The sequence below is a fragment of the Calliphora vicina genome, chromosome 3 (assembly GCF_958450345.1).
Source record: "Calliphora vicina chromosome 3, idCalVici1.1, whole genome shotgun sequence".
Taxonomy (NCBI): Eukaryota; Metazoa; Arthropoda; class Insecta; order Diptera; family Calliphoridae; genus Calliphora; species Calliphora vicina.
The window spans coordinates 7,457,699-7,480,944 of NC_088782.1; the positions used below are offsets into that span (position 1 = coordinate 7,457,699).

At 36.8% G+C, this 23,246-nt stretch overlaps 2 protein-coding genes across 2 annotated transcripts; one reads left to right on the plus strand and one right to left on the minus strand.

Moving 5' to 3' along the window:
* Positions 1-244: 244 nt before the first annotated feature.
* Edc3 (Enhancer of mRNA-decapping protein 3) lies at positions 245-3,106 on the plus strand. The gene is made up of 5 exons (XM_065504882.1): positions 245-1,012; positions 1,078-2,022; positions 2,085-2,239; positions 2,299-2,383; positions 2,448-3,106. Exons 1-5 carry the CDS (start codon positions 594-596, stop codon positions 2,668-2,670), a joined length of 1,827 nt encoding a protein of 608 aa, XP_065360954.1. The 5' UTR covers positions 245-593; the 3' UTR covers positions 2,671-3,106.
* Positions 3,107-5,753: 2,647 nt separating this feature from the next.
* Positions 5,754-23,089, minus strand: rno (rhinoceros). Its single transcript, XM_065502982.1, has 6 exons — positions 21,450-23,089; positions 21,180-21,374; positions 20,896-21,112; positions 20,642-20,831; positions 16,438-17,003; positions 5,754-16,335 (listed from the first exon to the last, which is right to left on the minus strand). Exons 1-6 carry the CDS (start codon positions 21,878-21,880, stop codon positions 6,709-6,711), a joined length of 11,226 nt encoding a protein of 3,741 aa, XP_065359054.1. The 5' UTR covers positions 21,881-23,089; the 3' UTR covers positions 5,754-6,708.
* Positions 23,090-23,246: the final 157 nt, after the last annotated feature.

Below are 23,246 nucleotides of genomic sequence, written 5' to 3' on the forward strand. Positions count from 1 at the left end.
TTCAAAATATAAAATAGATATTTTCTCCACATAACCAAAACTCAATATATAGAACTCATAATAATTAAAACCACTTCAACTGCTTATGAAAAAGAGATATGAAAAAATTTAATTTGTTGTGTGATCGAAATTATTTTCATTATTTGCCATAGAAAACAATTCACAACCAAACAATATTCCAACAAACACTTGAAATTGTCAAACCTTACATTTTTTACAACTATGCATGTTGCGATTGCAGCGAATGCTTATTGGAGAAATCGTGAAAATTTTAGAAAGAATTAAAATAAAGACATTTGTATGAAAAAATTAATGAAAACGTGCGATTATTTTAAGCAATTGCAAAAATATCATTTATATCAAATTATCAATTATTATTCCCAACAATTTTACAGAACTCGTTTAATTCTTTTATAAAAGAAATACCATTTGTTGTGCTTTTTTATTCTTTTTGCATAGATTTGTGAATGATTAAGTAAAAAGTGCAGAATTATTAATAATTATTTGCAAAAACAATAAGATCAGGACAGCTAGTTATAGTGTTTTCGATATTAACGGAAGAAACCATTCGGTAATTGCAGTAGAACGCAAAAATGGATGAAGATTGGACGGGAAAAGCGGTTTCCATTGAATGTGACGTGAAGCTGGGAGTTTTTCAAGGTATCATATCACAGTGCACACCGTCAGAAATAACAATTGTACGGGCGTTCAGGAATGGCGTGCCTCTACGAAAACAAGACGCTGAGGTGACTTTACGGTCATCGGATATATTAAAGATTAGTTTGATTCCTTCGTATAATGGACAGAGTTCTATGACACCTGCGGTTATCAACAAACCTACACCCGTTAAACAGCCTAATTTTGCCAGTTCTGGTTCTTTAACATTAGTACAAAGTAATACGACATCTAGAGCTCCTGATCAACAACAAATCGAGGGCTTCGATATAAATTCGGCACTCAGTAACAAGTTGACAAAAATGAATGTGAACCCAAATACTAACCATGACACTAGGTAATTTGGTGAATACTTTTTGTATGCTTTGAAATCTTTGTATTCCAAATGTTGTTTTTTTACAGCGCCACACAAAACATATCAAGAGCATCAAGTGCGCAACAGGTTTTTTACGGCAACACGAAATCTTCACCACCACAAACATCAACATTGACTTCCAGTAGTGTTGCAAAATTTTTTGGAAATTTGATTCCGCACAAAGTAGAAGTACGTCTCGCCTCATCTGGAATAGCGGGAGCTTGTTGCTCAGCATCATTATGTTCCACGTCTAATTGTTGCAATGCCGAAAGCTGCAGCAGTAGTGGTGCAGCGAGTAAACCAATTGACATTGTTCAGAATAAAGAAACATTCTACACCAATCAAAATAACGGTACATCGTACTCAAGCGGAAATGGCGGTGGCCAAGTAAATAGTAGAACTCAGCGGACTGCTGCAGGTTATGCTAATAATGCCAATGGTGCTACGAATGGAAACGTTGGTCGTAGCAAGCAACGTAACAAACAGCTACGTAGAGAAAATAGTGTTAAGCATAATCAGACATTTGGCACTTCTATGGATGATCCACTACTTCACGAAGATTTTGATTTTGAGGGTAATTTGGCTCTTTTTGATAAGCAAGCCATTTGGGATTCTTTAGAGGCAGGGAAAAAGCCTGATGTTGTGCAACATGCCGTTTCAGCTCAGCAGCAGAAAAAGTACCGTCATGATGAAAATGTTATAGTCAGCGAGCCGGCTGAAATGAGGCAAATAGAATCTTTATTTGAGGGTTCGGATGATTTTGTAACGGACGAGGGTCTTATCATACCAACTGTACCGTCATTTGTTCGTTCGAAGATTGAAACATGTGCCCAAAAATGCGGTCTGTCGTTGCAGCGTCAACTAGACATGTTGGCGCGGGGAGCATCTGATTTAGCAATACTCTTATTAGGAGGCGCTCGACGCTTAACCCCCAATAATCGTCATCAGTGGCCAACAATTGCAATTATTTGTGAAAAGTCGGATCAATTTAGGCAATATAAAATATATTAATTTTATTGTTAAGACCTTAATAGTTTGTATATTATGTTAACAGATCAAGTAATGTGGGGGCATCAACTGGCCGCCAATTGGCGTCTCACGGTTTAAAAGTTTTACTATACTTGGAGGAAGATTCCAACATTGAGCAAAAAAGTATAGAGATTTCTCTCTTCAAAGCCACTGGCAACACCGTAGTTTACTCTGCAAATGGTAACTAATGTTTAACTTGGTGGTTTTTCTAGTTGTTATTAATGGTGTTGTTGTTTTAGCTTTACCTACTCCTGATCTTGTGATAATAGCGACAAATACTTCTAATTTGTCAATTGATGTGAAAAAATGGCTGAGTGAAAACAGGTAACATTTTAACATATTAGCAAATTGTACTAAATATAAATATAAACAATGTTTTTTTTATAAGAGCATCTATTTTGGCCATTGATCCGCCACCAAGTGGCATTCCTGACGTTTCTATTAAATATGCAATTTTACCCATATTACCACTGAATGGCATATCGAACAATTGTGGCAAACTGTATTTGTGTAACTTAGGAATACCCGATAAATATTATCGTGATGCTGGTATTAAGTACAAAAGTCCATTTGGACACAAATTTGTGATACCAATTCACTCGAAGAACTAAATAAAATCAACATATTACAGTTGTGTCAACAACTCCTCCTCATACAGCATCGTTAATTAAAGTTTTTTTTTGTTTAATATTGTGGCATATTTATATCCTAAGAACAACTGCTTAATTCAAATATGTAATTTTTTTTATTATTTATTTTTCCCAAATGTACTGATATAATGATTTAACATAATTTAATTTTTTACATGGTACCCAACAAACAAAACAACATTGTTAACTCAAAGGAAACTTAATTTTTATGAAATGCCACAACCAAAAATAAAAATGTTCAGAATTTTTGAGAAATTTTCTTTCGTTGTTAAGTTTCCTTTAAAAACAGGAAATTTAATTACGTTATTTCACAAACATTTTCCTGCCATTGTATTATTTTACAAAAGTTCTTAAAAAAAACACATAATAAAAAGATTTGATATTAAAACGATGACAACTATTGTTTTTATTTCTAAAGGAATCAAAATTAACAAAACCAATTTGTTTTAATGAAAAATATCCTCGTAATTTTTGTCCAAAAATTGCAGCAGCAAAAGATGTCACAAATGCATTTTTGAAGTTGTTATGGCAATACTGACAAATATGACTTTGGGTTTATGTCTATGCTAGAATATGTATAACAAGTGGCAGCACCATATGAGCAACACCGCGGCTGACATCAGCAAAACCATTTTTTTTATATGAAGTTTTTACGGTTTAGATTTGGGGGGTCTGTGAGCCAAACATTCCCATAAGAAATACACAGGCGTGAGCATGTAAAAAAAAACCCGGGGAATTTTTATTCATAATTGGGCTGTATATATTCTGGATCCTTATAGATAGCGGAGTCGATTAAGCCATGTACGTCTGTCTGTTGAAATCAATTTTCTGAAGACCCCAGATATCTTCGGGATCCAAATCTACAAAAATTCTGTCAGACATGCTTTCGAGAAGTTTCCTATTTAAAATCAGCAAAATCGATCCACAAAAGGCTGATATATGAGGAAAAACCAGGACTACATCGATTTTTTACCTATTTTTGACCTATATCTGTATTACTAAGTCATTAATATAGACAATATGGATATCTAATGATAGATATTTCAAAGACCTTTGCAACGACGTATATAAGACCATAGTAAGTTGGACCTACAATGGGTCAAAATCGGAAAAATTATTTTTTAACCTGAATTTAAAAAAAATTAAAATAACTATTCAAAAAATTTGTTTTTCCAAAAAATGAAAAAAACTACTTTGGAAAACAAATACATTTTGTTTACCTAAAAATATTTAAAATGTGTATTTTGAAGTATAATTTGGTGAAGGGTATATAAGATTCGACACAGCCGAATATAGCTCTCTTACTTGTTTTATATTAACTTTTTCGTAGCTAGAAATGGGGGGGGGGTCTTCAAACTAATCAATCCCATAAGAAATGCAAGGTGCGTATTCATGTTGGATGTAAGCCAGATGAGCCGGAGTATAAAGTTGAACAAATTGTATAGATCTGGCAGCATTTTATTCTCTCAAGTTTTTTGTAACAACTACTCCATTTTAAATAAAAGTTCTAGAAAAACATAATTTTGGTAGTAGCTACTCGCAAGAAGGACCTAAAAAAATTGATTTAATATTTTAATCTACATATATTCGATTCAGTAATTGTGGTAAGATTATATCTGATTCACAAACAACTTTTTTAATAATAAAATAAAATTTGGTGTTACAGACCAATTTGAAAAAAGGCAAACAATAATTTCATTCTGGAGCCCTTTTCTTGAAATATACCAAGCATATACAGTTTTGTGGCAGATTAAAAAAGATCATTGTGCCGACGCCAAGGAAAATGAGATTAGCATGATCATTGAACAAATGAAAGAGGTGAATCCAGAATCAAATCGGGTACTGGTATTAAAAAACTAAATATATGTATATACTATACACATCTTCATACAAGAGAGAAGTCAAAAAAGTAAAGAACAGCATGAGGTCAGGGTCATCAAAAAATGAACTTTATAAATCTAAATTGTGGTATTTTGACCAATTAAAGTTCTTGGACGACACTGACAGTAACGTTATTGGAATAAAGTCCATAGAAAACGATATGGTAAGTGGAATCTTGTTGCAATAATATCACTTTTTTACCTTACGACATACATTTTTTGACAGAATATTTTTTTATTCCTATTCGGGGGTGGGGTAGTAAATACTAAAAAAGGTTTTAATGAAAAATTGAATAACTTCTACAATTTTCAACCGATTTTAATTTCTTTATATATTGATATACATTTTTATAAGCTTTCATATCAAAATGAGCAATGAAAAGCTACTAATACTGATACATTTTTTGTTACGGAAGTGTGTTCTGACGAAGGGGTAGCTGGGTTAAGCTTTTAGGGACGAAAGGGAATCCATGGGGGATGTTAGTTATTTATAGGGATTTCTTGCCATAACGGAGGTTCATGCCAGGATAATGGAGCATGAAGGGCAGGTTAGGGTGTTGGATGTGGACGGGCTTCTGGGACTGTCGAGAGAATATATTGGTGAATCTAGTATCACTCAAATGAAGGTCGCTCAATGGTTTTCCCAATTATATCTCATTGTGAAAGTCTTACACAAATCGCTAAATAACGGTAGTGGAATCTCTATGTTTATATAACCAGTTATGGAGCCTTTCTCCTGGGTATAATAATGATGAAAATAAAAATTCCGTTTTTTTTTTTATTATTTTTTGTTAATAAGGCTTTTTGTTTTATTTTCAAGTTTTTGTTGTTTAAATTTTAATTTATACTAAAATTAATCTTAATCATAATTTTGTTTTAATAAAATATTTTGCGGATAATGCTTATTTGCTTTGACAATATTTCGTTTTTGTATTTAACGAACAATAATTTTAATTATACATAATATAATAATTGTAATATTACATAAATATTTACACATATACAATGTATACAACTAACTAAATGTGATTTCTACAATATTATTTATATATAAATAAATTTGTATGTATAAAGAAGGTATGCATGTGTTTATTTCTGCATTCAATCATTCATGCATTCATGCATTAATTTATATTAAGAGTAGTTATATAATCAGATTTGGAATTTATTTCTTTTTTTATTTTATTTATTTTATAAACTTTTAAAATTATTATTATTATTACTATTACAGTTACATATATTTACATTTCGATACATTTTTAAAACTTTTTTTTTTACTTATAGCGATAAAATATCTTTTTTTTAGTTTCTTAAAATTTTACTATAATGTTTTTTTTTTACTAAAATTAATTTGTATTATAACTTTATTATTTTGCTGCAACTTTATAGAGGACTTTTTACATAAGAGGATGTTTACTATTATCCTTGCCTAGTTTTAAGCTACGAAAACATAAAATACATACGTAACAGACTTGCTGCTCTATTCGATAAAACATAGTATAGTAGAGTGGTTGGTTGGTTGGTAGGTAGTACATCATTTTAACCGTTCAGATTCAACAGATGATAATAGATATACCAACAAACAACCAATATGTTGAAGTGGTTTGAAAATATTGCAGAACAAGGTTGCAATATTTGATATTGCAATTGTAATCATCGATGATATCATCTCTAAATTTAACTATTTATGTGTTAATGGTGTAAATTAGGAAACAACATGTCATCCTCCTTGCCTCGATATTGAAAGATATTTGCTTATCTAAATTTATAGTTGGTTATTTGCAGTACTAAACGGATTTAAATTTAACAACAAATTTCATTTAAGCGTATGTAATGGGAGGGAGGAGTCAATACACAATCGACAATAACGATCATAAAGGCTTTTTTAAAGTAGACGAACAGTTAGTTTAAAATGAGGAGCAATTTAACATAAATTGAAGAAACTTAATATGGTCAGTAGCTAATGCATGAATTGCAGGGGCAAATATAACAGAAACACTATGTACAGGTTGGTTGGTTGCTTGGTACTTTAGCCATAACCCAAACATCAAGATGAGCAAATATCTATATCCTAAGGAGACCTTTTAAATTTTTTTACTGTACAATCCATCACTTATCATCATCTAACTTCACAATTCTTTTGCAAGCCCAGTATGCTACTGCTGCCGGTACCACTGTTGCTGTTACTGCTGCTGTTGTTTGTGTTGGTATGGTTGTTTTGATTAGTTGTGTTGCTGCTGCTGTTCCCAGTGCTAGCTTGACTCTGATGGGTGGCGCTCATCAAAGAGTTTGAATTTGAATTACTAAGACGACTGTGACCACTACTCAATGCAGAGGATTGACTATTGCTGTTGTCATTGCAATTGCGCGATACCATTGTGACGGCGGTTGGTGTAACTGCCATAGAATGAATTGATTCGGAGATACAAGGCGCCGATATATCATTTAAAGAGCTGGCTGTGTTCGAAGAGTCGTGTATATCGTTGCTCTTGCTCGAGTCAATTACCAGACAAGGCGAGGGTGTGCTTGAATCTTTAGCTGCATCTGCATCAGTTTCTGCCATTGAGGGTGGCTCGCCCACACCAACATCACTTCCTGTGTAATTTGTAAACGTTGCTGCTGGTGATGTTGCCATGCCCAGCCGAGCATTAGCGTCTTCGGTAAACTTTTCAATCTCGTTTATAGAGACAGGTGTGGTCACTGCATTGCTGCAGCTTGTGTTGGAATTTGCATTTGCCAAATCTTCTGTGTTTGCTATTGAATTAGACTTTTTGCCTTTTTTACGCTTTTTGTCGCCTATTACGTAGCCACCACCTTCTGCTACACGTGCCAATTTGAGCCGTATGGGTGCAGAGGGGCCTTCGGGTGACAATACTGTGTTGGCTGTGGCAGGCGATGATCTACTTGTGTCTGTGGCCGTTGACTCTGCTTTGCGTTTATTAATCCTCAATATCAATTTTGGTGGTTCTCCGGGAGATGCACTTGTTGGCTGTTCGATCAATGTGGTAATCATGCTGTTATTCGCTCCACTAATGCAGCTCATATTATCATCGAAATCTTTATTTTTGTGACGTTTTTTATCCTTTTTCTCTTTTTTAGACTTTGACGATTTCATTTTCTTCTGATGTGTTGATGGATCAGCGAGTGTTTTAGATGCAGTTGTGTTAAAGGTAGATGATGTTCGTTTTGTACGTTCATCGTCGTCTCCACCAAACTCTTGCATAACTTGGTCGCGGTAATTCATCGAATCTCGCATTAAATCTTCCAATGTGGGAGTATAGTTCGAGGTCAAGCGCTTCTTTGGTGGACAGGCAACAGATCTGCGGGCGACTTCGTAATTATTAAAGCTACTTTCACAGCTACCGACTGTGGCAGTGGCACTGGCATTGCCCTCGGCAAGGCCTCGAATTTTGATTTTTAGTTTTGGAGCAGGCTCATCTTCGGCTCCCTCGAGAGTCTTACTTCTGCCACGTCTTTTTCCTGCACTGCTAGCCGCGCCTATTTTTACTACACTATTTTCCGCACTTCCAGACGAACAACCGCTACGTCTGCGACCATCAGCACCTAGATTTACCGCCGTCATATCGTTCATATCTGCCACCATAATATCTAGAGAACGTAGTTCTCGACTAGAGTTCTTTTTGAAGCGTTTGCTGCTCGTTGAGCCAGCTGTAAATTCTGACCCATACTCGTCCACTTCACTGCAAACACTTTCAGTTTTTCTGATGGTTTCCGACATGACATTTGAGAGAAGATTTGAATCGGCAGGAGGCAAACCACACGACGAATCATCTCCATGATTGTCTTTCTGCACCACATACAAACTAAGCAGCTCTTTCTTACGCATGCGTCTAGAGTTGGTGCCACTTCCACTCACTGAAGCACTTATAGTGGCGTTAGTGGAAGCCATAGATTGGACATTGCTGATATTTGATTGCACGGATGTAGAAGCGTGTGTAATTACATTTGAATTGTGATAACTGTCAGGATAGGCTAAGGGTCCCTTAATTTTGAGTTTCAATTGGTTTCGAGAGTCCGACAGTGAGGCTTTGGTAGTTAAAGTAGTGTCCGAATCAATCGAAACATCCTCAGATGTGGTTTCCATGGACGTTTGCAAATCTGTCACCAATTCGGCCGAAATCATTGCTGTCGTGATGTTAGTTGACGGGCAGGTTTTGGTTGTTGCAGCTACGCTCATGCTCGTTGCCGAACCTTGAGCATTTGATATGCCGGCAACCGTTGTAGTGGCCATCGTTTCTGAATATGTTTGTATAAGGGAGTTGTTGGCACTGGCTACCGAATCAACAGCATTCGCTGTTCCCATTGACGAGGTATTTATTGAGGATGACAAAGAAATTTGCAATTGCTTTGCTGTAGTTATTGAACTTGTCGTACCCGTTGCTCTTAAAGCTGATTGGAATTCCCGCTCATCCTCCTCATCAAACTCCGAGAGAGTTTGATCAGCTGTACCCGAATCGAAGGCGCCAAGTAAATTATTGTTGTAGGCTTCTTGAGACGCACTGGAATGTTGGGGTTCAAAGCCCAGGTTGTATGTACGCATGTCCACAGGTCCCGGTAACATGGGTTGAACAATTGAATGCAGATTGGTGGTCGTACTACCTTTAATGTTGTTGTTGCAGTTAACTATTGACTCTGTGCTCGATGCGGATGCTGGTACTGTTACCGACGTTGAGCCTGCTGCATTGTGTCGAACTTTACAAGCTCCTGCATTGTAGCTGGGACTACGATATTTTAGACCTTCTGAATTTTGGGCATTTCTGCAATCGAAAGAACGGCGACGATCGCGTAGCGACTGTAGATTTTCCATGCCAGGTGCTGCCATTTCTTCCTCGTAACTGAACTCGAAGGGTGTACCGACCAGATTATCTGCACTCACATATTCAGACATGGGAATTGGTAGAGGTATCAATGCATTTGGTACACTTCCACCTCGGTTACGTCCTCGTCCTCTGCCACGGCCACGAGAACCGCTTCCTGTACCACGAGGCGCTCTTTGGCGCGGTTTACCGGCTAATGTATGTGTTAAGGGATCGTATTTGGTAGGTTTGGAACCCAAATTTGTAAATTCTGTCAGAGAAGTGTGCGCCTGCTGCTGCTGCTGCAGTTGTTTGCTAAGCAATTCCATTTGTCTAGGAGATTTACCAGGAGATTTGGGTTGAGTCACTTGTGGAGATTTATGTGAACTTCGCAGCTGTTGCTGCTGTTGTGTTTGCTGACTATATCGAGACGACGAACGATTTGCCTTTGAGGGTGAGTCTTTTGTTGGAGTTGTGTGATGGGAGGTCGGTTGACTGCTGGCCATCATGCTCTCTGCACAACTTCCCAAATGCATGCTATTGAATGATGTTGCTGTGTTGGCATTATTCGGTGATGTTAGATTGAATTGATGGGTAGGTCGCAATTGATGGTGACGCGGCGAATTGTGGTCGATGAGACTGCCAGACGCAGAAACTCCAACAATTGCCGCCGTCAATGCAATATTGTGCGTCGAAGATGTAAATGCTGCACCACTGTACTGAACACCCGACGTGTTAGTACTGCCAATAGCTGTGTTTGAGTTGTACTGCTGTTGGTTGCCACTATTAGATCCGGCATTCACATTATTTCCTATACCCGGTCCAGCGGGATACATTACACTTGCTCCAGTTCCAGAACTGCCATCATTTGATACAAATGGTATTTGATTAATGTTAGGCAAATTTGAGGCCGCGTCATGAAACAAACCAACTGAACCGTTGTACTGTTGGGTTCTAGACTGCTGCTGTACATTTGATTGTTGTTGCTGAGGTGTTCCTTGCGAAGTTGGGGTCGTGGCTGTTGAACTGTTATAGCTTTGATTGTATATCATCGAGTCTATGCCATTTGGTAACGAAGACTGCTGTTGCGTTTGCTGGTTCAGTTGATTTTGCGTTTGCAGTGGATGCTGTTGGAAGGAGGAGGTCAATGCGAAGTTGTTTATAGAACTGAAGAAGGAGTTCTTGTTAATGGCGTTGCTATTGCTGGCGCTGCTGCTGTTGTTGAGCACATTTGGTGCAATTGTATGTTGCGACTGAACATGGGTATTTTGGAGGGGAATTTGGTGTTGAACTGATGTTTGCTGCTGCTGCTGTTGCGGTTGCAAATCAATCGAGGGCGATTGATCATTCGATTCAGACACTGAGCTTGGTGACGTGGATCTCCTTGCTGCTATTAAATCATTTTCATTCCAGATACGATTTGCCTGCATCGTGTAAGGAGATTGCATGCGTGTGTTTTCGTCAAAGTCACAATCGACCACTAATTTATTGCTACCAATCGAAGCTGAGGAGGCTGCTGCCGCTGCATGCAAGTCCACAAAATCAGGCGTTGTGCCTGAGACACGATCAGCCGAAACATCATTGGAAGACATGGTATTGTTGTTTTGTTTAGAACCAAATGCATCTATTGTTGGAGTTTTACTCAACGAAGAGGTTGCTGCTTGGCTTGCCAGCTCGTTTTGTATTAGCGACGTCAGCTCGGCCACATTTGTTTGCTGGGCTGGTGTGTGTGGTTGCTGTTGTTGTGTGTAATTGGAATTAGGTGTTGTGCCCTGATGAGGATGATGGGGTGTTGGTGTATGTTGTGCAGAATGTTGTTGCATAGGTGAAATTGGTAGTTGTGGTTGCGACTGCATGGATTGACCATTTCCTTCTATGTAAGTGGACAACGACAAGGTATTACTCATGCTACAAATGTTGTCTGCATCAGCCGATGTCCTTGCTGAATCGGCCGAGCTGTTGTGGGACATATTGCCATAAATATCCAGGTTATTATCTTTGTTCGGAACGGCTGCTGTATTTGGTGATGAACTGACTAACAAATTGTGGCTATTGTGTGTTTGTGGAGTTGTTGTTTGAGTTGGTTGTGTAGATTCAATGTTATAATGACCAGCACTATTTGCTTCGAGTGATGACATAGCGTTTTCCTTCTGAGCATGAATAATATCTTCCGGATCGGCTGCGTTGTGAAAGGGAAATACGGATGGTATGGCTGGCGTTGGTGGTGGCAACATAAGATCTGGTTCTTTAGGTTCGTCTGCGCGATTACGTTTTTTCCTGAGTTTTTCCAAGAGATTTCTCGTTGCTTGGAAACTGTCTTCCTCGGAAATATCCTTTCTAATATTGCTGTCGTTCGTCAGAAGATTGTTTAAATTCTCAGAATGTGCATCTAAAACGTGTCCAACTGAATGACTGCCAAACGGAGACGTATTCAAGAGCTCATTTGGGAAACTGTGCATTTGTTGCTGCTGATTTTCTTCCCGTTTCTTCTTTGCATTATCTTCAAGATCAAGTATTGTATCTACTATAGGATGATGAGCACTTTCAAGCGTTGAAGTGTGTGTGCTGATTGGTAATGGATCACAGGAGACCTTAGTAGTAGAGGGAGAAGTTCTTGAAAGGCTTAACGAAGATTGTAGTTTAGTGTCTTGCTCTAACGAATCGATATTTTGTTGATTTTTATTTGATTCCATTTGAGAAGACTTGCCAAAAGATAATGGAGAGATTTCTAATGGCGCCGTATTCAGTTCCAGTGTGGTAGGAACATCTAACGGTTGTTTTTGTGGAGAAGCCATATGATCCGAATTGGAGTTTGAATCTAGATCTATTATTTCCAATGGTTCTGGGGCAATGACTGCTACTCCGGGAGATTTTGATTCGCCAAACTTCATTTCTTCAGCATTAGCAGCTGCCAAGTCCTTCTTACGTTCCTCTTCTAACGCTCGCACTAGTTCCATTTCATTGAGCAGATGTTGAGTGTGATGTGTGTGTTCTTCTTCGGCCGAAATGGGAGGACTGCCAGGGATGGTTCTTCGAGATTTGGTAGTGTGAGTTGAATCTAGATTCTCTTGGTCGTCATTACTGACATTAGATTGATCGTCATTTTCTTCGCAACTCGAACTTGATGAGGGAATTGGTGAAGCTGGCACTGGTGCAGGCGGTGGATCAAGATTGACTAAAAGATCGTCAGTTTTTAATAAAGAACTATTGTGATCACCTGACGGCAAGCTAGTATGTGTTGGTGCAGTTGTGAGTTCCTCATCAATATCCATGGGAACCTCAGAACATAAATCTACACTTACTAAAGAAGTAGGTTTGTCCTCAATAAGCGTAACATCACTATTACTATTTACCACTAATGTTTCATTATTTTCAATACGTTCAACAATAATGCCATCATCATTCATCCGTCTCTCCTCATTTGTGTTGATATTATCCTTGATAATTTCGTGCAAATCACTTGTAGTCACAGGATTTTTCATTTCAGAACTCTCGTCTTCAGGTGCAGTGTTTATTTCTGCAGTAATATGAATAGATGATGTTGATTTCTCACATGCCGCTTCTTTATCGGATTCAACCTGGGAATCTTGAATCTTATTTGTATTATTGCTATCAATTTCATTCTTTGGTTCTTCATCTTCCTCATCTGATTTCTTATTCTGTGTAATAGGCGTGGCTACTGGTGATGGAGATGAAGGCTGTGGCATGGATGTTGAATTATCTTCAGCTTGTGAATCCGAAGTAGTTTTAATTTCAGGAGTTTTCTGCACTGGCTCTTCAACTTGGGACGATTTTCTGCGAGTTTGAATGCTGGATTTATTTGGACTTTGCTCGTCAATGTTGGAGGAAGAGTTACTAACATTTCGCTTTAATTGTTTTTGAGAAGGCAACTTAGAAGATATCTTGTTATCACTGCTGGAGATTTGTTGAGAAACCATAGTTCTAGAGTCAAGCGATTTGCGGACATTTTGCTTCGTTGTATCGGAAACAGCACGTTCCTCAAGCCGCTTTTCTTCAGCGTCACTGGCATCCTCATCGTCGGATGAGGAAGATGAGTAGCTACTGCCGCTATTGCTAGAACTGTCATCACTACCGTCCGAGGAAGACGACGAAGAGCTAGAATCACTTTCCGAACTGGATGTTATAGATACTTTACGTTTCTTATCCATCGACTGTGCAGGACGTTTAGGCGTCGTGTTAATTGTAGTCTGAATAGGTGGTTCGTCTTTTGCTCGTTGCCTGCTACTTGTTGGCGTTTTCTTGGCAGTCATAGTTGCTACTGGCACATCCTGCTTGCTGGATAAGTTTGAAGTAGCCTCCCGCGTAGACATACGACGTGTCGGTGCAGCTTTAGCACTGTGATCTTCTGGAGTTTTAAGTTTTGTCTCCTTTTCAATGCTGTTGACGCGTTCTTTGTCATCTGCAACATTTGTCGCAGTTACTGCTGCCTCTGTATTGGCTTGTGGAGTTTTATTGTTATTTTTCAGTTGTTCTGCCGCTTTCTTTGCTGCTTGCCTTTGTGGCACAACATACGTCACGAGTATGTTGTTTTTAGCATTTTCATTTGATTTTGATGACTCGAGAGTAGTCGAAGACCTACTTTGTGTTAGCTTATCATCACTTGTTTGCGCTGTAGTGGAGGCTGCCTTTTTAGTTTCTTGGTCCATTGAAGTTTGAGGTTCTTTAGCACGACTTGGGCCAGCAGTTTGTTCTGAAGTCGTGGCTGAGGATGTTTGACTAGGCTCGGCAGCTTCTTTTATAATCTTTGGGGGACGTCCACGTTTGTTTATCGTTGGCTTCTCAACCAGTTGGTCGTTAGATTTAATTGTGCTACTCTTCTTTTCCACTTTGTCATCTGATTTTACACTGACACTTTCCTTCTGTTTAGTCGTTTCTCGATGTTTCACCTCTACATCACGTTGCAATGTTCCTGTATTCGAAGTGTTGGCAAATGACGATGACGATCCCATTCCCGTTAATATGTTTGAGTTGGTTGATCTCATGTTTTCTGATGCCTTTTTAGCTGCTTGTCGTTGAGGGACTACTAGCAAATCAGAACTTAACTTTTGCGGTTTCTGCTGAACGATATCATTTGAAATTTTATGCGAGTTGGATTGGATCTCCTTTAGTTTTTCCAAATTTCCGCTAGTGGATAAATCTTTTTGTGTTTTACTGCATGTTTGCTGTTGCAGAGTGAACTCTTTCATTGCTGCTTTCGTTCGTATGGTTTGTTGATTCTGTGAATCGCTGACATTACTCTCGGCCGCACGTTCTTCTTTTTCTTTGTTGTCCAACTCCGAAGAACTATCCGAATCGGAGTAAATTTGTTCAATTAATTTTCGATTTACTGAGGATTCTGTTACTTTCTTCCTTGTTATATAATCCTTGTTTCCTGAATCCATTGACTTAGTTAACTGTTTCCTACATTTCTTTGGTGTTACTTCGATACTTTCATCACTGGATGAACTTGAGTTTTCTTTCGTTAGTGAAGTTTTGTTAGTCTCCGATTGAGATAAAAGTAAATTGGATGTGCTCTGCGATGTTGTTGCTTTGGTAACACCAGCTTCAGTCTCAGACGTATTATTACTGGATTGCTTAACAGGTACTGAAACTTTTTGTTTCTTATTCTTATTGGCCTCTGCTTCAATCTCGCTGGAACTAGAAAGCACAGTAGTAATATCAACTTTGGGGAAGTCTTTAGTCGACTTTGTTGTTGATGTTTTGTTGGTTTCTGTTTCCGCTTTGGACTGAGTGATACTCTTCCTTCTTTGTTTTGCACCCACTTCGAGAGACCGTGAATTAGCTTTTTTCTTTGAAGGACTTAGTTTTTTGAGGGATTTATTTGCTCTGGACGAAGTAACTTTGCTGCCACTCAATGACGACGAATCAGAGTCCGATGAACTAGATGCACTTTCAGTCTCAGAGCTAGAACCACTTCCCGAACTGGAGCCATTGTCCGACGAAGAATCGTCATCGTCCGATGACGAACTGCCGGAGGACGATGAACTATCATCAGAACTGTTTGGTGCATTTTTTGTTTTCGCCGACGCTGACGCCGTCGTCGTCTTTGATGACGGGGTGCGACCTGAACTCGTGCGTTGCCCTGACGTCGGCGTTGTAAGTGTGGATGGTGCAGCAGTTGGAGCAGAACGTCTATTAGTGATTTTCTTTGCCGATTGCTTTTCCACATTCTCGGTCGGAGAGGAAATCAGGGCAGATGCCTTACTAGATATGACACCGCCATTATTAACTTTTTTATTTGGGGATGTTGATGCTTTACCAGCCGAATAACTCGTACTATTCGCTGAAGTAGATGCAGAGTTCGTGGATGTCTTAGTAGTAGCACGTTTTGATGTTGATGTTGAGGCTCTAGAAGCCTTTGTGCCAGCTTTTGGTCCGCTTTTGGCACTACCCAGGAGTTTCTCCAAAATAAACTCTAAACTTTGGTACTGTGTGGGTGTATTTTTGTCGCACGACGAATAAAAGTGATCATATAATGTCGGACCATCGTTGGCATAAATGACTGCATTTTTAAATTGTTCGTCGCTTTTTTCGTTCGCATCACTTGATTGCGTATTTGCATCGGTGAGTACGGATATTTGTTTGTAAAATACCTGTTCTCGTAGTTTGAAAAGAGAACGTGAGAGTTTTTCTCTTCTGCTGACCATGTAACAAAGGTTTCTAACCCTTTCCAAGTCCTGCCTTAGATGAACTACTAACTTGTGATTTTCGAGATCTTGCTGCTCTTGTTTGCGAGCTATCATTTCAACATCCTCCGATTTGGGAGGGATAAGTGCACGATTGTTTCTCGATTTTCGTTTAAGCTTCCAGTAGTTGTAAATGGCCTCAACGGCATCGTCATCCACATCAAAAAGGTGACAACTAATGTCTTTAATGTTAACATGCTTATCAAATTCAGACTCAACTTCCTATATTTTTTTTAATTTTTTATTTTTTGGGAAAATCGAATATAAAATGTATACACACTATTAGCAGAGAATCTATTTGTATTTAAATGAGTTTTAACATACCTGTAGACGACGTGCCCGAACTTGATTACGTTCCTCAGATGTCATATCGGATTTTCGACTCTTACGCCTCCGACAATCATCATCTTCTGTGCCAGACCCAATTCCCGCTGTCAGTCTATTCTTACAACTGGTACTGCTTACTCCTTTGTTAATCGCCTCCTTCTTGCCCTTGCTTACGCTGTGCTTATGACAGTACGATCGAAGTTTAACGCCGTCTTCGGCGTTACCCTCCTCAATGATTGCACGCATTTCCAGTCCATGTTGGAAGGCGCACGTCACGTGATATGCTGTTTTGCATGTTTTTACCGAACACTGTATGCAAGCACCATCTCGGCCGCGACACAGAACACATAACAAAGCCCACCGACTTGTTGGAATGCTTGAAATTTTTGTAATTGGTTCCATGCGGTCAACACATCCAATACTGACTTCTGGTATCCACAGCGCACACGAAACGTGGGCCCAATGTTTGCCCGACTTGGTTGACTTCATTGCACCACCTTTGTTCGGACACAAAACACAGTCCGGTTTGATTCCCATTGAACATGTTCGACAGAGCCATTGACCTGTAAAATTCAGTGATCAGTATTAAAATAAAAATGTACGAATATTGAATTTTATAGACAAAATTGAAAAACCTTGGTATTTCTCATTGTATTCAAAAATTATTTGACGGAGTTATTGAAATTTTAATAGAATTACACTTTTTTGTTTTGAAATATCGTAATGCAGTGGTACTTTTTCAAGCATTTTTTATATCGATTTTATATTACTGTTCTGTTTTTGTGAAAAATTAGATAAAATCTATTTAAAACAATGCGCACTCGAAACAATCCGTGGCCGATAAATAATTTTTATTTATTTTTTTATTTCCCAATACTTTTACAATTTAATAGGATATTAAAGATTTCACCAGTTCCAAATATCAATCATTTATGTACCGAATTGGTTGATTCTTTGAACATAGACAATTCAGATAGTATTCCTGGCATATTAAAATTAAAATTTGGGATACAGTAAATAAAAATTAACAATATTTTAAAATTAAAAATTTGTATATCATTTTGTCATAAAGTTAAGAATACAAATTTGTCGTTTTATTAAATCAATTTATATAAATGTGAAATTTCTTGGACATGTTATTTGTAAACTTCGCATTTTTAAATTAGTGTTGTATTTTTGTTTTTCCAATGTTGTGGTGGTGTATTATCTCTGGAAGAGTTGAAATTTTGTATTTGTACACAATACTTCGAAAGAGTCGTAGTTTCGGCCTTGATAATGTCGCACTCAAAAATCGTTAAATAGTATTTCATTAAAAATACGGTGATAAGTGTTATTCACCGCGTTAGTGAATATAAAATCAGACTTTTGAGATACAAAATCTGATAAATCAATCAACATCAACGTTGTAAGATGGACTATTTTTCCAAAGGAACTTTTTTACAAATTACGTATGAACAGGAGACCTATCGTGTGTAGCTTTTTAGTTTTTTGTGTATCATACTCTTTTAAGGCTTTAGCATATTTGTTGCAGAGAAAAACTTGTTTATCCCTAATTGTCGCTGCCCCGAATATAATATTTTCGTTTTTTATTTCACTAAACCAGTATAACCAATAGAAATTGGTTATACTGGTTTAGAAGTTAGCATAAGTAGCTGTGTGAACCCATATCCAATATGATCCTACTGTGCATTCAAAAATCATTCTATCAAAAGAGCACTCGTGGGAATGTCAAACTCTATAATAAATATAAACTCTATAATAAAAATACATCGCTAATTTAAAAAAAAAAATTCGATACTTTTCAGATTTTGGGAACTCCCAAACTTTTAGATTATATGGTATTTTTGTTCAAAATTATCTGTAAAAATCCAAAGAAAAATTATACTTTTTTAAACGATTTTGTGAAACTATGGACCGGGGGTAAAACTTCCTATTTGTCTCTATTATATGTTGATATCAGAAAGATTCCGTGATTCTACCAACCAATACCGGAGCAGTAGGGCGTATTGCTGTGTATCCGAGGCTATTGGGTTGAATAGGAGAAGTCTCAGGACATTAATGGATTTATAACAGGTCTTTGCTCAATTGGAGCCTTCATCGGTAAATGGGACAGTAACACACAGGATTATTGTAGGATGTGGATGAATTAGAAACAGTAGACCAAAATGGCTAGGTGAATGATTCCACGATGATCTAGAGAACATAGCTAGATATGATCACGGCAATGTACTAGGATTTATCAGGGGAATATGTCGGCAAAGGATAATTCCAAAATTGTATACATATTTTATATTTTCTTTCCTTTAGATACGAATTTCGTTTCGTCTTTAAACCTTAATGGACCTCATTGGTTTCGGAGTGCAAGTACACACCTCTTCTAAACTAAACATTGATTTTATTTATAATTTTCATAAAGTTTATATTTTCTGTTGAAGCTTTTTCAACAACAGATATAAAAAAATTTCCATCGGGGCAACTGTTATTCGAATATTATGAGACACTTATTTAGATTCATAAACTGTTTTTAAATTCATCAAAGGATTACAAAAAGAACTTTGTATGAACATTTTATTTTATAAACCTTTTATAAATTTACACATTTGGGGTATTTACACGGTCTGCTATTAGTCATATTGTCATAATGTCCTAATATATTATAATAGTTGTTGTTGTGTTTTAAACATAGGAACTAGCTTATCCTACAACAATAAATTTCAGTGAATTTATCAAATTAAAAATTGGGAATTTAGCATAAAACAATGTTGAAAATAAATAAAATAAATAAATTTCCCATTGAATTTGAATAGGAAAAATGAGAAAAGGGAAAAAACTCCCGGAGAATTTTTATTCATAATTGGACTGAATATATTAGGACATTACTACAATATGTGAATACCCCAATTGTTTAAAAAATATGAGGGTAGTAAGTATTTTTTTTAATAACACAAGTCAATTTTCATTTTCGATCACTTTGGTTTCTGTGATGATTGAGTTTTTTAAATGTTTAAAAAAACTATATTTTTAGCATATTTTGTCCTGTTTATGTAGAATGTTGGTCAATTTAATGCATAATGGACCTATTGAAGAGTATGTACACTGCTAAGATCAAGTAAAGTGGGCCATACTAGGATATTATACGAATAAGGGCACATGGATTCTCGAGTTCTTGTAATTCGGTTACATCGGACTAGATATTCACGGAAATCTACTACGGTGAGACAACATTCCATAGAGAGTCTTGAGGAATTCCGAATTTGATGATGCATTTACTGAATGATCTAAGATGGAAAAAGTTGGAGACGGACTCTAGGATGCATTTTATAATTCCGAAGGAAGCTTCAATTCTGACGGTATAAAAAGCTTTAGATGAGTTTGCAAATGTAACTCTAAGATTGTAAAACTACCTTATACATAATATAATAAATGTTTATTTTTCAGTTCTTAAATATGAATTTTCCTGTTGAAAATAATTATATAAAAAAAAAACTTAAAACCGAACAATAATTTTCGGTTTAAAGCCATGTTTTCATAGCGGTTTCATCGAAACTCAAGATCAAACCAACACTCAACAACTGCTATAAGGTAATATGGAGAAATAGGACTAACTAACCCTTGATAGGCAGAGTGAACAATATAAGTAGTATTAGGGTAAAAATATGGTTACGGATCATTGTCCAATTAGAGCAATAAGTAGTAGATATGATAATACTCCGGAGTTATTATCTGACATTGCGCAAAACTGTAACGCCACAGACAATTCTATATTATAAGGTAGCAGTGGTTGTAAGTCAGAGAGGCATCAAGTGGTTTTATGGCAGATAATAGTCACACCGAGAAGTTGATTAATACAAAAATATTATAAAAAGAAACAATAATGCCTCGTTTTGGAAAAAAAAATTAAGGTAAGGTTTAAGACTGCCAGCCCTCGCACTTGGATCCATAATCTGCTCCTTTTGTGATAAAAAAGTTGTTTAACTGCTATAACATCTCCCCCAACCTACAGAAGATCGATCAATTCAGCTTCAAAAGCTTTACATTTTGAAAGGTTTCACCTTCGTCTGTATTATATTATTGTGAAAAGAATTTAAACTTTGATCATTCAAAAACTCTCACATTCGGCTAGTTATGCTATTTTGCACTGCATATTTATATTATTTAAGCATTTAATAAAGTTGCAATATAAACATTAAATTAAATTTACCTGATGGGATAGCAGTAATACCATAACACGCCTGATGTACACATATATTGCAATTATCACAGAAAACCATTTCGTTAGCTTCCTCCGAATCAGGCGAACGACATACGTCACATATGACATTTTCATCATATTCGATACCGAGGCCCTCTTCATTCTTCAAAATGACCTGAATTTGCTCCCAGCAACGTATCTGAAAGTGAATGCATATGTTACGTTTAAATCGATTCAACGTTAATTGCGTTGGATAAGCATACTTCTAATTCTTCTATCACACGCTCAAACTGTGTTTCACTGATGGAGAATGCCCCATACTGTTTGCGATCAGTATTGTAAAGATGCAACCATGACGAATCAACCCGGTCGATGTCGTAAGCGCAGGAGTTTTCGGCTAGAGCAACAACATTTGTAAGACAGTGCAATTCGGGTGAATAGTTCTCATCTTTAGTTATGCGCAGGAAGCGATTTTTTGGACTGTGAAAATAATGTATAATGTATATTAAAGATTTCGATTTAAATCTGTATAAATATTGTAACTTACAGTTTAAAATCATGAGCAGGTGGCACTATGGGTTCTGTCAGCACTTCAACATATGGCTCGGGAAGTGAATCCGGATTTACTGGCACTTGAACGCCTCGTTCCCATTCTTGTTTCCATTGATCGTTTACAACGAGGTATTCATAGTTAGCTAATTGTTCAGAATCTGGCAATTTCATCGCGCTTATGAGATCCTTACTATATTAACGAGGAAATGGATGCAAATAGAAATAGAAATAAAGGCAATTCATAGCAACTAGCATATAATCTTACCGATAGAGTTCAGCTGGAGCTTCCGTTGAGCTTCGATTGTAAATGCTAGACATTTTTATGTCTGAAACAGATCGTGCCTGCCACGTTGCTACAGATGATGATGATCCTTGACTACCTGCAGCTTTTGCACTAGTAGAACTGATAATGTCTTCGCCACCGACGGCAGCGTGCTGATTGGGTTCAAGGTCTACCGATGTCGCACTGCTTGTTATTATGGGTCTAACACAATTGACATTTACTGGATTGCCGGGAAAATTTATATTATTGCCGGGCCCACCGCCACTTCCTCCGCCTCCGCCGAGACCGCCGCCCAAACCTCCGCCGCCACCGTTGGGAGGTCGACCTTTACGTCGTTTTGTGGGAGGAGGTTGCGGCTCAACATCAAGTCGTGGGTGGTGTAAATGATTACCGCGTTTACCTCTTTGTGACATTGTTTGTGCAGGATAAACGGAAGCAAACACATGTATTTATTTCGTTGTTAAATTTATAGACACTAAGTTACATACAAATAATGTATGTTTATGGTGTTCTTTTAAAAATTGTGTCTGTCCGTCTGTCTTGTTGTGTATGTGTAATATTTGTGTCTTTATTGTATATTAATCTTTCTACTTGTTGTTTGTTGTAACTGTAACCGGAGTTACTTACTATGTAATGAGTATTCTATTTTCAAAAGTCCATTAAATAGATTGGTATTGAAGTGAATATTGTTATTGTTGTTATGTTTCTCTTGGTTGTTTCTGCTTTAGACATTTTTATATGATTAATATGCAGCGGGAATTTCTGTGATCGTCAAAATAACTTTTTTCCAAATATTTATAGAACTTTGATTTGTTAATGACTCTTTTCCTTGGTTTTTGTTTTCTGGACGTTATTCTTGATAATCAGTTGCAGTAGTAGTGTAAGTAACTAAAAGGTGGTTGTTTCCATTGGTGTGCAGTAAACACACTTGTGCGCAAAGGCGTGTGCTTCTTGAGTTATTATTTTATAGTTTTGATACTTTTTAATACAATTGTTTTTTTTTTCTTTCAGTTTTTTAGTTGAAAATATTGCCGTTCATTAAGTTATCACTTAATTTATAAGTTTTATTATTACTATAGTTAATGATTCCTTTATGCACAATTATCTTATATGTTTTAATTTCAAACATTGTTTGAACACTTTCTATTCTATTGTTTTTGCAGTTTTACTGTGTTTCACTTCTTCGATTCTTTGCTTTGCAATTTCCGCCTTCTTGTTTTGCACTTAAATTCGTTCAGTCCCACAAATAATTTTGTGTGTATTTTATATGACGATTTTAATTAATTGAACGCACCATAATATAAACTTTTCATATTATTCACACTGACTTTAATTTAATGTTGCCTTAGGTGAATTTATTTTAATTACAATTGTATCCTTAGAATCTGTAAATGTAAAAATTTTTGATGAATATTAAGACAAAAAAACACTTTAGTGATGTATTAAAAATCTGAGTTATTTCGTTTTCATCATTCTTCTTCTACCTTTTTTCGCCACAATTCACATTACTTGTAAAGAAAGAAGAAGAAGAAATTAGTAGAATACATACGATTTTAGCAATTATTTTTTACTTAGTCTACTAAATTGCTAATTCTTTGATTTTGCATTATTCTAATAACTTATTTTTTTTTAATAATTATTTCAAATACTATTTAAAACTGCTATAGTTATATTAAGTACATTTTTTTTATTAGTTTCTTTTAATTTTTCTTCGCCGCACATTTGTCTAATTGTCATTGTTGCTGATAGATGTCTCTTATGAAAGTCAAGTCTCAAACC

Coding starts and splice junctions, on each gene's coding strand:
- Edc3 (XM_065504882.1), top strand. CDS start 594: ATGGATGAAGATTGGACGGGAAAAGCGGTTTCCATTGAATGTGACGTG. Junction 1,013..1,077: donor AATACTAACCATGACACTAG/GTAATTTGGTGA, acceptor GTTTTTTTACAG/CGCCACACAAAACATATCAA. Junction 2,023..2,084: donor GAAAAGTCGGATCAATTTAG/GCAATATAAAAT, acceptor TTATGTTAACAG/ATCAAGTAATGTGGGGGCAT.
- rno (XM_065502982.1), bottom strand. CDS start 21,880: ATGTCACAAAGAGGTAAACGCGGTAATCATTTACACCACCCACGACTT. Junction 20,832..20,895: donor GTGTGATAGAAGAATTAGAA/GTATGCTTATCC, acceptor ATTCACTTTCAG/ATACGTTGCTGGGAGCAAAT. Junction 16,336..16,437: donor TTCGGGCACGTCGTCTACAG/GTATGTTAAAAC, acceptor AAAAAAATATAG/GAAGTTGAGTCTGAATTTGA.